At 33.3% G+C, this 17,047-nt stretch overlaps 4 protein-coding genes across 5 annotated transcripts; 1 reads left to right on the top strand and 3 right to left on the bottom strand.

Moving 5' to 3' along the window:
* Positions 1-750: 750 nt before the first annotated feature.
* On the top strand, positions 751-3,460 carry LOC110616803 (BTB/POZ and TAZ domain-containing protein 1). Of its 2 annotated transcripts, none has more exons than XM_021759294.2 (5): positions 751-1,015; positions 1,111-1,244; positions 1,587-1,890; positions 1,998-2,314; positions 3,027-3,460. In XM_021759294.2, the coding sequence occupies exons 1-5, from the start codon at positions 860-862 to the stop codon at positions 3,184-3,186; spliced, it is 1,071 nt and encodes a 356-aa protein (XP_021614986.1). In that variant the 5' UTR covers positions 751-859; the 3' UTR covers positions 3,187-3,460. The 2 variants fall into 2 exon arrangements, with proteins under 2 accessions (XP_021614986.1, XP_043813187.1); XM_043957252.1 differs by having other exon boundaries at positions 880-1,015; positions 1,104-1,244.
* A 1,545-nt stretch (positions 3,461-5,005) lies between these two features.
* LOC110617044 (vignain) lies at positions 5,006-9,195 on the bottom strand. Its single transcript, XM_043957221.1, has 5 exons — positions 7,378-9,195; positions 6,967-7,199; positions 6,806-6,878; positions 5,536-5,603; positions 5,006-5,423 (listed from the first exon to the last, which is right to left on the bottom strand). Exons 1-5 carry the CDS (start codon positions 7,823-7,825, stop codon positions 5,163-5,165), a joined length of 1,083 nt encoding a protein of 360 aa, XP_043813156.1. The 5' UTR covers positions 7,826-9,195; the 3' UTR covers positions 5,006-5,162.
* A 249-nt stretch (positions 9,196-9,444) lies between these two features.
* On the bottom strand, positions 9,445-12,136 carry LOC110617089. Its single transcript, XM_043957222.1, has 2 exons — positions 12,032-12,136; positions 9,445-9,739 (listed from the first exon to the last, which is right to left on the bottom strand). The coding sequence occupies exons 1-2, from the start codon at positions 12,134-12,136 to the stop codon at positions 9,653-9,655; spliced, it is 192 nt and encodes a 63-aa protein (XP_043813157.1). The 3' UTR covers positions 9,445-9,652.
* A 693-nt stretch (positions 12,137-12,829) lies between these two features.
* On the bottom strand, positions 12,830-16,012 carry LOC110616562 (autophagy-related protein 16). The gene is made up of 5 exons (XM_021758971.2): positions 15,778-16,012; positions 15,506-15,632; positions 15,059-15,240; positions 14,773-14,968; positions 12,830-14,175 (listed from the first exon to the last, which is right to left on the bottom strand). Coding segments are annotated over exons 1-5 (1,530 nt in total). The 5' UTR covers positions 15,780-16,012; the 3' UTR covers positions 12,830-13,152.
* Positions 16,013-17,047: the final 1,035 nt, after the last annotated feature.

Raw genomic sequence — 17,047 nt, 5'->3', positions numbered from 1 at the left:
GAATTTGCAACTTATTATTTAATTAATATAAAATTTGTTATTTCTATAATGAAATTTATGAATCACAATTGATTTTGAATTATTGAAAGTTTATTAATTGTATTCAAAAAGTAGTTAACTAAAATAATATAATTAATAATAACGTGAAACATGTGACGGGGCATCACATTATAAAATCCAATTTATGTGTTATTTTCCTATTATTTAAATAATATATTTCTATTTAATTTATATTTAAAAGATAAAATTTATTAATTTTAAAAATAATTTAATAGCATGAATTATTTAATTTTGATTAAATCAGAATAACATAAATGATGAATATATCATAAAAAATAAGAAAAAATAAAAAAAAACATTTACTTGTCAATAATTGTAGAAATTATAAATTGAAATTCTTATTATTATTGTATTTGATTTTTAAAAAATAACTCATTTGCACATTTAAAAATAAATAAATTATAAATTTGCTATTTCAGGTATATCCCACAGAAAATCACTGTCACGCACTTCTCCAGGGCAGGCTAGGCTAGACTTCCATGACTTGCATGATGGCGCTTCTCTTTTTTTTTTGTTTTTGCTTCCCCAGTTATACCTCCAACTCCAATGTGTTTCTTCTTCCATGCGCAATAGTTGACTACACTTCTTTTGACTGGACGACTGTTCTTCCACGCACCACCAGGAGCGCGTGCTTCGCCTTTTCCGCCTATAACATTCGTATTTTCCTACTTAAAAAAAAAAAAAAATCGCTGGCACTGTCTTCAAATGTCTATAAAGCTCAGGGACAGCCTGCTCCTTTGTTATTGCAATATAGCGCAAAAGACTCCTAATACGTGTTCTTTCTTCCTATCCACCTTCTATGGAAGATTCTCACAACGCAACCACCACCGCCATCGCCTGTGATCTCTACGGTCATTGTCAAATCTCCGATCAAATTCCTCGTGAAATACCGAAACCCGACGTCCATATTATCACCTCCGGTGGCCAACGCATTCCGGCTCACCGTGTTATACTGGTACTAAACACACACTCTCTCTCTAATTTTGATTATTGATTTGCGAGATATTGAACTAGTTTTTAATTTTTCCTTCTCGATTTGCGAGGATGCAGGCCTCCGTATCGCCAGTATTGGGGAATATCATTGATAGGCCACGCAAGCATCGCAGCTCAGAGAGAATTATCCCCATCCTCGGCGTCCCTTGCGACGCTGTTGTGGCGTTAGTTCGATTCATCTACTCTTCAAGGTTGGTTATTTGCGTATTTGCCAACGTGTTGATCTCGGCCGTCCATCAGATCATCACAAGCTGATCAGATGGGCGAAAAAAAGAGAGTTCAATTTGACCGCTGATTAGTGATATAATTAAATAAAAAAGGAAATTTCAAATAAATTAATTATCTATGATTTATGAATTATCTTAGAAGCTTACATTAAAAAAAAAAAAAAGAAAAGAATTTTATTCCATGCTATTTATTTTGGTCGGTTACGCAAAATCGGCGATGCTATTTTCCAATCTTGGTGAAAGAAATTTAATTGATTAAAAAATATATTTATATTTAACAAAATGACGGAAACGCCACTGTTGCAGGTGCAATGAAGACGAGTTGGCGAAGTTTGGGATCCATCTACTGGCATTATCCCACGTTTACCTGGTCCCGCATCTGAAACAGAGATGCGCCAGGGCTGTGGGTCAACAGTTAACGATTGAGAATGTGGTAGACGTGCTTCAATTGGCAAGGCTCTGCGATGCACCGGATCTTTACCTCAAATGCATGAAGTTTGTCTCTAGCCATTTCAAGGCTGTAGAGAAGACTGAAGGCTGGAAGTTCATGCAAAATCACGACCCCTATCTGGAGCTCGAGATTCTTCAATTCATTGATGAAGCTGAATCGGTAATTTCCTATTAAAATAGCTATAACTTCTGTATTGTGTTTAGATGGGTAGTTAGAATTAAGTTATTTTCTCTGTTATTAACAATGATTATGGGAATTATCAACAGAGGAAGAAGAGAACGAGGAGGCACAGGGAAGAGCAGTGTCTTTACATGGAGCTGAGTGTGGCGATGGACTGCCTAGAGCACATATGCTCCGAAGGGTGCACAAGCGTTGGGCCGTATGACGTGCAGCCCAACAAGAAGAGAGGCCCATGTAGCAAGTTCTCCACATGTCAAGGTCTCCAGCATCTGATCAAGCACTTCCTCGCGTGTACGAATCGGGTAAATGGAGGGTGCTCCCGTTGCAAGAGGATGTGGCAGCTACTGAGACTTCACTCTTCCATGTGTGAGCAGCTCGATTCTTGCAAAGTTCCTCTGTGCAGGTAATTAACGAGGTCCTTCCTATTGATCATTCTCATTAAAACTTAAAATGGTCGTGTTCAGGATCTAATTTTCAGTTAGTGTAAAGGGGGAATTACTCTATGTGTTCAAATTTTGTTTGCCTCTGAAGTTTAGTAGTGGTTGGCTTGTCACCATTAATTGTTCAATATCAACTTTCGTAGCTGTAACTTGTGACGAAGTGGGATTTTCCCCTTCTCTTTTTTGTTCTATTTCTGAGAAAAGGGCATCGTACCAAGAGGACAAAGAAGGTGATATTTATTTCATTTAGTTCAACAAAGTAATGTTTTGGACCAAGTAACTTTATGTCTTTATGGCTTTATCTGAGGATGAGAAAAGCCCAGGTCGACAGTTCATCAGTTGAGAGTGGAACAGGGGAACCTTGTAACGTACCAATTTTCTTCGCTTTTGGCTTTTAGGAAGCATTACAACGGGCTAATACTTCCCTTTTTACTCCAACAAATTAAAGATCACTTGGTCTGTTAGGAATAGTTACAGAGAAAAATAATCGCCTGAAAATGCAGTGATGATGATATATACGTTCTTTTTTAAAAGGGGTCCGTACATTAATTGACAAGCATGTATTTTGTTTTAGCAATATAGGTTTATTTCATTCCTTGAGTAGTCATTTGTCATAGGTTTATCACACAATTACGAGTACTATGTTTATCCTGGCTGTTTTGTGTCGTGTTATAGGCAATTCAAACTGAAAATGCAACAAGAGAAGAAGGGCGACGATGCGCTATGGAGGCTACTAGTGAGGAAGGTAGTGTCGGCCAGAGTTATGTCTTCTCTCAACCTGCCCAAGAGGAAAAAAGGAGCAACTGAGGGACTCAATACGGTACCGTCGGATTAGGATCTCCAGATTATAAATTTACAAACCAACAAGTAGCAAAGTGCAGTAAGATTCATTATAATGTTTGTTCTTTTTGTGGATAATTGTAAAAATAAAAAAAAAGAAGCATTTTGGTTTGTTCCTTTGCACTCATTTTCCTTTTTATTAAGAGTCTGTGAAGGAGTAGGCGAAAGTGTTAATTAGATGATGAAGTTGAGTACAATGATGTATATGGAGGAAAAGGTAGTTGCTTGTAATATTAAATTCTCTAAATAAACTCATAGTTTGGCCTGCATTTCTTTAACTAGTATCTTATCTTCTTGATTCCGCTAGTTATCTATAATTAAGAGAGTCATTTCATCTGATTTTTCAAATCAGCACATCAAATATGACATGATGGAAGTCGGCAGAAAAGTATCGTCCACCAGTGTGAATGAAGCCAAAATTTCAGCTGCCCCATTGAAGCTCCACAAGAAGAGACATTCACATAACAGACCAGCCTGATTATAAATTTTTGCATGGGCTCTATATTCATTTGCTAAATTTTATATATTTATTTCTATTAAAATGAAAAATTTTAAATAAACAAGAATTAATTTTTATTAATAAATTGATAGAATTTTTTTATAAAATTATTTATTTCAAATCTCTAGAGTAAATGCTGCGCTCACCTTTGGAGACCCAACTATCTCTTTAATATTTCACATTGGAGCATATTCATTTTAATAATTTTACAAAAATAAATATAATTATCAATAGTTACATGTTTAGTTTAATGGTAAGTATATCTGACTAAATTTAAATTTAAGAGATTTTATATTTTTAATTTTTGATTAAAATATATATATATATAATTATAAATTTGACGAGAACTAGCTTCAGCTGGCTTGAAAATTGGTTCAAAATTGTTGATTGAAGCTGCACGCAGGAGCAATTTTCAAATCATAAATAAAATGCATGTATCTATTTTCTATTTCAGTTTCAATTGTCAACAATTTTGGTCACTCGGCAACAAAAGATCTCTGGTTGGTCACAGGCATCAATCAAGATTAAAGGCTTGTTAGTATTTTTGTTAATAATTTTCAATGGACTAACATCGTCTCTCTCAAATTTACAGTGTTATGATTGGTGAATTTAATTTGCACAGCTGAAGATGCCCACCTATTGTTGGTATCGACAAGCTAGCTGGCTAACTTTTCTGTTTTTTAATGGAAAAAATCGCTCAGAAGATGTCTTTTTCTCATTAGTAAATGTGGAAAAGATGCCAACTTTGTTTTTAAACAAGAGACTCCAAATGAAATTTCATGGGCCTGGTCCTACATTATTTGGATTCATTCCAACAAATTGGGTAACTTTAAACTACGTTTGCATGTGAAAAATAATTGGCATATTTTTTTATAAAAAGTGTTTTACATAAAAAAATATTTTCTACTAAAATTATTTATTTTTTATTATTTAATTTTAATTTTAATAATAAATTTCTATAATGATATTGATAAGATTCTAAAATTTAGAAAGTGACTCATTAAAAAAAAAGTCATTTTTTAAAAAATTAACCTAATTCTTATTTTAATTAGAAAAATATATTCTATTACTAATGTTTTTAACACACCAAATGTTAAAAAATGTGAAATAGTGGATCATTAATAATAAGATGTACTTCTTTTTTACTGGGTTTCCTTTTGCTACTTTCTGGTAAAATTATTTATTTATTTTTTGAGCAATTGTCTATTTATTGAGTAATTAGTAATTGTAGCTGCATGAAAATTTCTGAGGAATTTAGATGGTCTGCTTTGAATTTGAAAGAGGTCAATTCCTATAGAATCTCATGCACCAGAGATAATCTTGAAAGATTTTATTCACGTTCAAACAGGAAACAAGAGAAAAGAAAGTGTTCAACTGATACACCATACTGGAATCTTTCCGTCATTGCAGCCATTCAATCAGAGAGACATGCGGCTGAACTGCCAAGCAAACTCCATGACGGCATATGTTGTTTATAGTTCATCCTTGGCAGAAGATTGAACTTCTGCAGGATTATTTGAGTTCTTAATGGGATAAGAAGCCTCCATTGCTATACCACAGAGTCCCTCTTTCTCTGAGATGCCACGCTGCATCCTTATGTAACCCTTCTCTCCCCATTCTGCTCCCCAGGAATTCTTCACAATCCAGTACTTAGTTCCACTAAGTGTTGTTCCATAACCCACGACTGCAACTCCATGATCCAGCTCTGTTCCACAACTTCCAGTAAACACCCCCTGTGTTCATGCTCCACAATATTAAAGGAAGGATCAACTTGCAAATTGTTTTGTGTTAAAGTTGGTTAATCAACTTGTAAAATGTTTCTTTTTGACGAATAATAAATTTTACCTCCGAGTAGAACTGGAAATCTGAACCTCCAGCATCTATGGCCACAGATACAGGCTGCTTTGCCACTGCTTCAAGTAAGAGCATTTTTTCGATTCATGCACAATTTAAAAAATAATTATCAGTTCATGCAGAATCCGAAAATATTTTCGGATTCTGTGTGTCAACAGAGCGTGTTCGACAGTCATACTGTCGAACACGCTAGTTCGACACTCATAGTGTCGAACAATGGGGAGTTCGACACCATGAGTGTCGAACTGCCAGTAGCTTCTTCGGCACCCATGGTGTCGAACAAACTGTTCACTGCTCCCCTGGCCGGTCCAGTGGCATGAACAGAAATTTGAAAAATAATTATTATTACCATTTAGTATTTACATAATTAAATTTTAAAAATAAAAAATATTATACTTAAATTTTTAATACATATAATAATTAAAATTATATTTATATATAAAATTATATTTTATAATAGATATTTTTATATATAAAAAAATATCTATATTTAAAAATAAATTTAAGTAAAAAAAGAACCTGATGATAATGGAAATGTTGAAAGGTGAAGAAGGAAATCTGTTGAGGAAGGAGCTGGAAACGGAGAAGAAATTGCTGAAGAAATTTGGAAAAAAAAATACTAAAAAATTTTGAAGAAGAAAATGCTGAGAAGAAAAAATTTGAGAGATAAAATAGAGAATGAGAAGATGAAAGCAGAAAGATGGTGTATGGAAGGAGACTTAAAGTCTCCTCCCCGCGTAGCTGTGCGTGGGTCTCCTTTACCCAGACAGTGGCTTGCATGCATGAACACATGTCATGCATGCAAGGCACCCCTTATGCATAACATGTTTCATGCATGCAGGCACTCCACCCAAAATGACCTGCATGCACAGCGCCCCATTCGACATTCAAAGTGACTTGCATGCACAGTACCACATGGGTCTCCTGAAAAGTGCCTTGCATGCATGACACATGTCATGCATGTAAGGCACCCTTTGCATGCATGAGACATGTCATGCATGCAAGGACATGTCCACATGTCCACTTTATAGGCTGTTCGGCACTTTGGATGTCGAACACACCACATCAGACACGCCACATGGCAATTCGACACTCATGATGTCGAACTCCCCATTGTTCGACACTATGAGTGTCGAACTAGCGTGTTGGACAGTATGACTGTCGAACACGTTCCGTTGACACACAGAATCCGAAAATATTTTCGGATTCTGCATGAACTGATAATTATTTTTTAAATCATGCATGAATCGAAAAAATGCTCCTTCAAGTAACGCATTCTCATTATTTTCAGGAACCTTCTCATACCCATCAATAGAAACTGCTGGTGAATTCTCCTGGAATCGTTGCAATTACAAGAAATAATAGAAGTTTATTATCTCATCTAAATTTAGTTCGAAGTAATTATGGAGAATGGATATCTACCTTCAAAACATTACAAATTTCGTCCTCAGCTTTGTAAGGGTAATTAGCCTCAGTTGTTATGCCTCCATGTTGCATAATGAACTCAAATGCATAATCCATTAGCCCTCCATTACATCCTCCGCACTCAGTGTCACAGTCCACCAACTCTTGCTCGGACAAAGACACTAGCTTATTAGTCTTGATTTGATTAATGCCCTCAACTGCTGCGATGGCTGAAAATGCCCAACAACTACCTATGGCACATCGAAAATGACAAGAATTAAACTACAAGCAATCAAAACATGTACCATTATCGTTAATCGACATTCCACTCCTTTTTGCAATTCTGTCAGAGGTTCGTATATGTCACTAATAACTATAACTTGAGGAAGATTCCATAACGCAAGCCGTTACATGAAAAACAAGCCTTACCACATTGGCCTTGGTCCTTAACGCCTGTAACCGCACCTTTCTTTCTCCAATCAATGGAGGGAGGGGCGGTTTCCACCTTCTCATACACGAAGCTCCCGTTTCCCTGTGGCAGCCCTCGAAACATCCTGTGATGTTTGACATTTGAGCTAGCATAAATGCTCCTAAATTCATAGCTGGTCATGTCTGCAAACTTGTTCAGCTTCAGTTTATAAGGCTTATCCAGCTTGTTAGTGTTGTGAACATGCATGACATTGTGCTTGAAAACATTGAAACGCTTGTGTTTCTCATTGAGACTCCTGGAAACAGTGTGGTAACTCCTCCATCTCTCGTACAAATCCCACAAACTTTCCTCAGATGCCAAATCATTTTCATTGAAATCAAAACTCTCTGCAATTCTTAGAACCAAAGTAATTGATAGAGCAACAAGTAGAAACCTCTTCATTGCCATATTTTTTAGGGCCAAAAAAAACTCAACGCTTGATGGGAAGTAAAGAACTCAGGTGCTGCGTTATATAGAGAAATAAAAGACGAATAACAGAAGAAAGACTACGAAATTAATAAACCAAACAAAGAGCAATAAATGAAGAAGTTAGAAGTTCTTATGGGCATCGAACAATCAGATAAAATTAATAGAAGATGATATGGAGATTGGGTGCGAGAATTTTTTCTTTTTCTTTTTTTTTTTTTTTAAAATTTTTGATAATAAGGTTCGAGAATATTAATGGGAAGGAGCTGTATGGATTGATATTTACCTATACGAGAAATACAAATGAAGAAAGGATAAAGGCAAGGGATGAGCTTTTACATGAACAACACGCTATTACGTCATCTTGTTGAAGTAGAGTAGGAAAACAAAGAGGTGATGAGAATGGGCATTACGTGCATGGAGTAGACTCTTTGAGCCACGATTTTTCCAAGTAGGAAGCAAAGTCGCTGATAACTATCTTCGATCCATTTGGAAAAATTGCAAAATCTTTCCATGGTTATGATGGAACGAGGGAAACGGCCATGTACTTTAGTTTTCAGATCATGACCAAGTATGAAATGGCGGTATAGATGCATGCCATTTGCATATGAGGGGCCACCTTTCCCAGAATTGGGGGGTAAACCAGAAAGAAACTGGAAAAAGCTTCAACCAAAATGTTCATTTTGTTCGCTGATAGGTACCAGTGGTGCTTGCTTTCTTGCCTATCGATATCAATACTTAAAATTTAACCCTCAACTTACCATCAACGGAAGAGGGATCCCTTGCTAAACTTGTTTAGATTGCTAATTATAGAGGTTTTCCTGATGTAATGAAAAATCCAGAAGAGGAAATGATCCAAACTTGTTTAGATTGCATTTTTTTACCTCATTTGATATGAATAATTTTGCAAAAAAAGAATACAAATGAATTCTTATAAAATCATTCTTGATTTCATCTCTATACATATAATAAAAAATTTTAAATTCTTTTATTTCGAAGAAGAATTTTGTTTGAAAAAAATTCAATAAAAAGAATTTTGAATTGAATTTTTATCCAAATAACTGCTTTGTACAAACTACTTCAGTTACTCCTCATCATGCACCTATAAATCCATAATAATACCCCATTTTCATAATGAACAATTAAGCCATCATAATCTACAAGCAGAAAGATGAGAATGTGGCATTAAAAATTAAATGGTGAGAGAAAACTTAGCTGGAGCATGGTGATGCGCTAACTTCCAAGTTGAAACAACCATTCTTGGCTGTGATTCGTAATTCTCTTGGTGGTGGGAAACTTAGCTGGAGCATGGTGATGCGCTAACTTCCAAATGCTTTCATCTTAACTACAATTCTCATGCATCCTAAATTTGTGCATTATCTAGTGCTACAACAATTTCCTCCCCCAAGGCCAGCGTTTTCAAACGACATAAAGATTTATAGAAAGAATTAGAAATTCCAGGTTCAAAATAATTAAGCACACACCAAAGTTACTCATGCAAGCAAGCTAATGGGAAGCAACATTGATCATAATTAAAGGGTCTCTCTCAGTTATAATGTCTTGAGATGAGATTCCGCTGTGTCAATAACTCTAATCAAGACTAAAAGTTGAAACAAACTTGTTAGAACAATTATCAATTATTTTTCATAAATCAGCAACAAGAAGGAAGGAAACTGTTCTCAAAACATATAAGCAAAACTGCCAAATCAATTATTTCCTTACAATGTTTTAGAAAAAGGAAGCTCAAGAGCTAGCAGCACTTGAGGGAAATAAAGGAAATAGAAATTTGACCACATGAGCAGCTTTGGCTCATGCTAGACTATCCTTCTGTTTAGCCTGCTGCAATAGCTCTTCTCTGACCCTCCTTATCTCCATCTCCTTTTCAAGTCTTTCTTTCTGAAAGAATGATGGCACAAGGCCAATACAAAACAAATATTATAAACCAGAAAAAGGGAAGAAAAAAAAAGACATGAAATGAACTGCAAATTGCTGGACAATGGCAGCCAAAAGAATGTGAGAGAATGATTAGGATAACTGAAGACTCTAAATTCAAATAATGTGAATACACGACAAATTCATTATTTTTTTCAAATACATGTATGATTAACCTTGACAGATAAAACCAATAGTTTGAAATTGATTTGGACAAAGTTACTGCAGAATTTTATGGAAGATTGTAGAAGCTAACAGAAATATTGCATCAAAATTCAAAAACAGTAGTGCAGCCACATGTATCACTGCATCAAAATTGTTGCCCTCACTGCACAGTACAATGAAACTGACTCGAGCAGTTTTATAATGAGAAATTTTCAAGTCTGAAATTAATGAATATGATTCTGGCATATCAATATAAAGCATTTTAATCTATACTCACATGACAGGGATAATTTATTTCATTTTTTATACTCATAAACGTAACTGTAATGAGGATTAGTAGTTGCTCAAAGCTTTGAACCCAATCTTTTAAATTATGATATGGCTTACACTCATATATTATTGATAAATTTTGGAACAAACATGGAACTTTAATTTGTGTGGACAAAATTAATCAACTATAAACTTTTTTTTCAGCAAGGCCCTCCATAGATTTAGCCTGCTTTTAGTTGTAGAGTAAATTTAAAAAGAGGGGAAAACTTTGTTTGTTATTTCAAATTCTACCAATAATCACCTCCAATTTGAAACCGTGTTGACAATTGGACTTCATATCTAATATAGTTACTGTAAGATTCAAATTTCTTCATTAATCCGTGAACTCTCAAGCAACTTAATATAGCATTATGCTATCTCTTACCCGCCTGGATAATAGTTGACCTCTTGTTTTTCCATTAAAATTTCATTTATTTCACGAAAAGTATTTTCAATAAAAATATTTTCACATTTTGTAGTGTTTTTTAAAAAATCTGTTGAGGAAAATGTTTCTTGGACAAAACAAAATTAAGCCTACTTAGGAAAAATTACTCTCTTTTTAAAGAAAGTCTAAAGACTTTAAGAATATTATTAATACAACTGGACTTTCTACACAAAAGTATTATTAAGTTTTTGTTTGTTTGTAGAAAATATTATAAATTATTTTGAATGAATATATTTTTCAATAAAATAACTTGTAGTTTATTTATTAATTTTAATTTAAAAAAATATATTAATAAATTTATACATCCAAATTTTAGACTCAATTTGTTTTTCGGAAAATATTATATAAAAAAATATTTCTCATATTTTTTTATAGTTTAGAACATTCAGAAAAATTAATTAGCCGAAAATATTTTCCAATCTAAAGAAAAAATAAAGTCATTTTCTCTATTTAAAATTTTTTTTAAGGCCTCTTATACAAATTTATTAATATATTTTATTTTTTTAATTAAAATTAAAATTAAAAAATAAAAAATAAATTATTTTATTTAAAAATGCTTTTCACAGAAAACATTTTTTAAAAAAAATTTTATAAAAAATATTTTTTAAATATAAATTATTTTTTACAAACAAAAATAGTTTTAATAATTTTTTTTTTGAAGTATAGAAAATACCTTTCACTTTTGAAAAGTAGAACTAATTTTATTAAAATATCTTACTTTTTGTTTTAATTGAAAAATACTTTCAATTGGCTAATTTTATTGAATACTCCAAACACAAAAAAAAAAAAAAAAGAAAAATAATTCCCGTTAACCTCTCTTTTTCTATTTAACATTGGAAAATAAGCTTTTTTTTTTTTTTTAATATTCCCTCCAAAAATATTTTAGACTTAGTTTCCGTGAAACAAAATGACCTAAATAAATCTATCAAAGTCGGGGAAACTATTCGTAACATCATCAAAACTATAACAATCCCACCCACCTTAAATTTAAACCGCATGGTAACAGAGTTTTCCAATTTTCGCAGGAGAATCACATAAATCAAAGTAGCTGGAGAACAGAACTCCTTTACCATCTTTTCAAAACCATCCCCAACCCCAAGTTTTTTGATCTCTGAAGAATCTATAGACCAAATTTATAACACGAAATTGGGCATACAAAACAATTGCAAAATTTCCATACACAAGGAGCAAACTCCAAGAAATTATTGGAGTTCATAAAATGTGCGATAAGTGCATTGCTAGGAGGTCTCAGTTCAACTCTCCCAATCCCCTATCCCTTAAAAAAGAAAAAACTCTCTGAAATAGAATTTGAAAGAAAAGTAAGAAGAGATAAGTACCTTCTCATCCTGGTGAAGAGCAATCCAGACATGGACTCTATCCATTGATTGCCAAAATAAAAAGGCCCCAAATGACATTGCAAAATACGTTGCCACTTTCACCATCTTCGCGCTTCACTCTATTCTTCACCTCTTCCTCGAGAATTACTTGATTGGGGAATCGGCAGTTAAGAGAGATCAATGATTATATACGAATCCGATGCAATTGGGCTTCCGTCGGATGTAGGCCGCTGAATGGGCATTGCATCTGATTCCACTTAAATCCAGTGAAGGCCCAATTTCGAACGCAAGCTCCAACTGTGTTATGGTTTATTTATTTATTTTTATTTTTTATGGGTGTTTTTAGTTAACAGTTAGATGCAAACCATAGATATCAAATAAAGTATTCTTCTAAAACATCAAAAAATAGTTGATATTAGTCATGACGTATATAATTATATTTTGAATCAACTCTACTTCCAATCAGCTGGTAATTTTATTTTTTATTTAGGCTATCTTACTTTTTTCATTTTATTAATTATATATATATTTTAAATTAAAATTTTTATATCAATAAATATTTTAATCATTATAATATGTAATACATAAATTAAAAATATTATAAATAATAATTAAATTAATTATAATACTCATTATTATATGATAAAAATTAAATATATGAATAAAAAAATAATTACATAATTATATTTTAAAATTTAAAATTTTTTCTTTTAAAGAAAAAAAACTTATACTATCTCAAATTCAATTTCAAGAAAATCTTCGTTGCTTTAAAATAAACTCCCACAAAAAAAAGGCCTAGAAACAAAAAGACAACGAATTCAATTTGTAAGAAAATATGGTTAAGCAGCAATATGCCACATCCAACCAATTCAATTTCTAATATTCTCCAATTACTTGCAAGTAATGTACCAATCAATCCGTTGCTCCCTCTTTACAGCAACTATAATTTTTCTATACAAGTCCTAGGACACAGGCAGGCACGCCCCTCCGTTAAGAATCGAGCTGGGCGACTGCTCTCATGACTCACAGCATTCCACGAACTTGTTTGGAAACCAGACAATTGAATTTTAACAAGATTGCAATAAACAATTTGGCATGTTGATGGGTGCACAAGTAAACCATCATGTCCAGGTATGTATAATTCCCTTCTTGTCAGCAGTAGCTAATGGTTTTCCAAGTCCACTCCACGAACAACAAAGGACAGAAGAAGTGTGTTCCTTCTGAATGCTTACGATATCAGCTTTAGATATTGACCAAATATAGACAGATCCATCAGCTGATCCAGCAGCAACATAGTTGTCATCAGGACTTATACAAGACCGACTCCAATTATATGCCGCTCTGTTTCCAGCAGCTCTTAACGTTCCCCAAACTTCCAAAGACCTCATATCAAATAAGTTGTGCAAGTTATCTCTCCCACTCGTCAATATGACATTCCCATTTTGAGATAGACTTATAGATGTAATGGCAAGTGAATGTGCAGCAACTTCACTGAGTAGCTTTCCTGAATGAACATCCCATAAACGAAGATTTCCATCAACGTGCCCTGAACAAATGGTCAGTCCATCCATACTGAAACACACAGCATTGCAATTGCTGTGGAAAACAATAGTGCTGGTGCAGAAGCCCTTTTGCAAATCCCACACTTTTATTCTACGATCATAAGCAGCACTGACAACATGTCGACTTGAACTTTTGCCGACATCTACAGCACACACTTCGTCAATGTGGCCAGTGAGAGTGTGACGGACACGCCCTGAATTGGCATCCCATACATACAAGTTGTTTGAGCGACTGGCTGCAATGACAGATCTATTATCACTGGTCACAGAAAGATCAAGAACAGACCCAAGGCAACCATAAAGAGTACGACTTAAAGATCCAGTGTTTGCATCCCACATTTTGATTGATTGATCCTGTCCACCACTGATCAGTTTGCTTGAGTTATACTCAAACATCACAGAAGCACAGCCGCCCTCATGAGCAGTAATTTTGTGCTTGCATATAGTGGGAATGGTTGATTCCACAAAATACCCAGCACCCTCTTCACTTTGCCGGACCATCCCATCCACTTGCTGCTGTGCAAGTTTCTCTAAATCACTTGTCTTGAGCGGATCAATCATTTCTTCATACAGTGAATTTGCCTAAGTTAATTATGGAATCAATAATTAGCCACATATATACAGTAAGGAAGACGAAAAAATAGAATGTAAATAGAACCCCACAAAAACCAAGAATAATAAAACAACCTATATAAACTCCAGTCATGCTTTTTTGGTAATGATAAGATCAATCTACAATATGCAACTTACAACAGAGTAAGTATAAATGAGACAATTATGTCACAACATACAAATGTAATACCCTGGGATCTGAACAAAACTAATTTATGATGCTCTGGCATTTAACATGCAGGTAAGATTACAGAAGCAGAGCAACAAAATTAACTACCTTCCCTGCATGTGAAACCAAATCAGGAGACTATCTCCATCCAAATTCTCTTTGCAACCAATGGTTTACGGAAGGAACATAAAAACAACGTTTCAGAAGATCTCTTCAAGCACATATTAGATTTTGTAGAATCGCTATTCCATTGCAATAGCTTAAGAAGAATTTTCTCAATCAAGTGTTACTCTAAAAAATGAAGAAAACATTAGGAGAAAAAGATTAAAAAGAAGGTCAGTGGACCAATTAAATCTCTTCCACACTTTCATTTTGATTATACGGATGATATGAAGTACCTCATTAAGACGTTCAGCATCCTGCACCTTTTGCAGCATCCAGCGATCAACTAACATTTTATTTTCTGCTTCTGAATTCTTAACCTTGACAGCCATCTGTTCCAATTGATTTTGAAGAGATTGATTCTCACCCACAACCAATTCTAAAGCCTTAATCTTTTCTTCCAAATATGCCCTTAATTGAGAGCACACATCCCTGCAGCACAAGATAATGCTTCAATACTTCTTGACACCATAAAACCTCATAAGCATCTCCATATAAGGCTAAAACATAGACCAATGTAACCTTGTTTGAGCCAACTCCTTTTGCAAATCAGTACATGCTGCTTCTTTTTCTTCTAAGGCAGCTTTTGATGCTCTGGACTCTGCCACCTCCACCACAAGTTGCTCGGATAATCGAGATTGAGCTTTGTAACATTGCTGAAGTTCGATTTCGAGATTTTCTGCTTTCTCCTTCCATTCTGATCCCTTCCGTGATATACACAACCAAAACTTACCCCATTAAAAAATAAGGACGTTCAAAATTAAGTTAAGATAATAAAGAATACAATGCACATGGAGGGAAACACAATTGCAACTAAAGTACATATCAAAGCTTGGAAATTTTATAAGCAAAAATGTATCAGAATAAGGAGCCATTATATTAACAAAACAGATTGTAATTAAAAGATTTGTTTTTCTCTAGAACACAAACACAATTTGATAAAATCAATTGGGAGAGAGAGACAGGGACCTGAGAGATAATAGGCCTGGAAAGAGCAATACAAGCAGGAGCATGAGCACCTTCTTCAAGCAAATGGCGCTTCCTTAGCGCCTTCAGCGCAAGCTTTATGGCTTCCCTCGCAAGCTCCTCCTGAGACCTGAAAATTTTTCCTGACGTCAAATCACCAAATTTCATAAACAGAAGAAATTCAACACTCAACTAAAACAAATTCATCGTTCGGACTACAAGAACATTAAAACTATAGAAATCAAAGGAAAAGTTGAGGACCAAATTTTACTTACATAATTGATTGACTGGCAAGGACCAGTTATGAATTAGGGTTAGAAGGCGTAAAACTATGCTATTCTCATGAATATGATGGCGGAGTAAGTTTAACACAAGGTTGCAGCAGCAAAGCAATTGCTTAATCTTTCTGCTTTTTTTCCCCTCAAATCTTATTCATGATGTTGGAAAACAGAAGCAGAATGAATTATATGTGGATAAATTATCAGAACAATCCTATTCCTTATCAAAATCAACCACTTACGTTCTTACTTTTAAATGATTCCTATTCCTTATCAAAATATTTAAATTTAGGATTAGTTAATTTATTTTATTAAAAAAAATTATAAATATACTATAGTATTAAAATTAAATAATTTAAATATTTAACATTACAATGAGTTTATTAACTTCTTCATAGAAATAATAAAACTATTGGATTTATAAAATATAAAAATATTTTAAGTGAGTAATTGGAAATAAATTTGATAATGATTACAAACTTAAATAATTAATTTCGATAAATATAAAAAAAAATGAAGATGATTTACCAATTATTATGCTGAGATCGTTAGTAGGCAAATTTAAATTAGAAAATTATCTAAGTTGGTAAAGTCCTTTCAAGAATATTTAGGGTTTTGATAAAATTTTTCATTTCGCATTATATAAACTTCATAAAAAAAATTATTCAAATATATATATCTGTTGTAAAATTTTGACTCAATTTTTTAACATATTTCACTTTCTATAATATAAATTTTTTAATGAGTCTATTACACTTAATAAAATTTATTTATTTATTATTAATTATCAATATTAAATAGGAATATATAATAATACATGAAAATAGTACAAGTGCTAATAAAAATATGAATTCTTATGTTATATAATGAAAATAAAATATCTGTATAGGGCACTAAAATATAATAAAAATCAGTCATATATATATGCTTGTTCAAGACGGTTATCAACTCCAAACGCCAAAACATCACGGCTCCTTTTTCAGCGCTACATGTAAGATTTCGGTTCAAATTAATTTAAATAATTTTTAAATTTATTTTTTTTATTTAATTTAAAATAATTAATGTAAATTATTAAATAATTTTTAATTTATTATTATATATAATTATAAATTTAAATTTTCATAAAAATTAAATTAAATTAAATTTTTAAATATTGTGATTCGCTGATTCGCATAATTTTGTATTGAGAATGTTTTGATATCAAGGGTAATAACTCTATCCCTTTAAGACTTGTCCTACGGAGATATACTGAAATTTATAATTATAT

The sequence above is a fragment of the Manihot esculenta genome, chromosome 6, assembly GCF_001659605.2.
Source record: "Manihot esculenta cultivar AM560-2 chromosome 6, M.esculenta_v8, whole genome shotgun sequence".
NCBI lineage: Eukaryota > Viridiplantae > Streptophyta > Magnoliopsida > Malpighiales > Euphorbiaceae > Manihot > Manihot esculenta.
The sequence above is the reverse complement of the archived record's forward strand: the minus strand, read 5'-3'. Positions and strand labels throughout refer to the sequence as shown.

What these genes read in the sequence shown, in the direction of transcription:
- LOC110616803 (XM_021759294.2), top strand. Translation starts at nt 860, where the DNA reads ATGGAAGATTCTCACAACGCAACCACCACCGCCATCGCCTGTGATCTC. An exon ending in CGGCTCACCGTGTTATACTG is followed by an intron (nt 1,016 to 1,110) that starts GTACTAAACACA and finishes GCGAGGATGCAG; the next exon opens with GCCTCCGTATCGCCAGTATT. An exon ending in CGATTCATCTACTCTTCAAG is followed by an intron (nt 1,245 to 1,586) that starts GTTGGTTATTTG and finishes CCACTGTTGCAG; the next exon opens with GTGCAATGAAGACGAGTTGG.
- LOC110616562 (XM_021758971.2), bottom strand. An exon ending in CCAGGCCTATTATCTCTCAG is followed by an intron (nt 15,241 to 15,505) that starts GTCCCTGTCTCT and finishes ATATCACGGAAG; the next exon opens with GGATCAGAATGGAAGGAGAA. An exon ending in AAGGAGTTGGCTCAAACAAG is followed by an intron (nt 14,969 to 15,058) that starts GTTACATTGGTC and finishes CTTGTGCTGCAG; the next exon opens with GGATGTGTGCTCTCAATTAA.
- LOC110617044 (XM_043957221.1), bottom strand. Translation starts at nt 7,825, where the DNA reads ATGGCAATGAAGAGGTTTCTACTTGTTGCTCTATCAATTACTTTGGTT. An exon ending in AAATTTGTAATGTTTTGAAG is followed by an intron (nt 6,879 to 6,966) that starts GTAGATATCCAT and finishes CAACGATTCCAG; the next exon opens with GAGAATTCACCAGCAGTTTC. An exon ending in ATTTCCAGTTCTACTCGGAG is followed by an intron (nt 5,424 to 5,535) that starts GTAAAATTTATT and finishes GCATGAACACAG; the next exon opens with GGGGTGTTTACTGGAAGTTG.
- LOC110617089 (XM_043957222.1), bottom strand. Translation starts at nt 12,136, where the DNA reads ATGGTGAAAGTGGCAACGTATTTTGCAATGTCATTTGGGGCCTTTTTA. An exon ending in CTCTTCACCAGGATGAGAAG is followed by an intron (nt 9,740 to 12,031) that starts GTACTTATCTCT and finishes TCATTCTTTCAG; the next exon opens with AAAGAAAGACTTGAAAAGGA.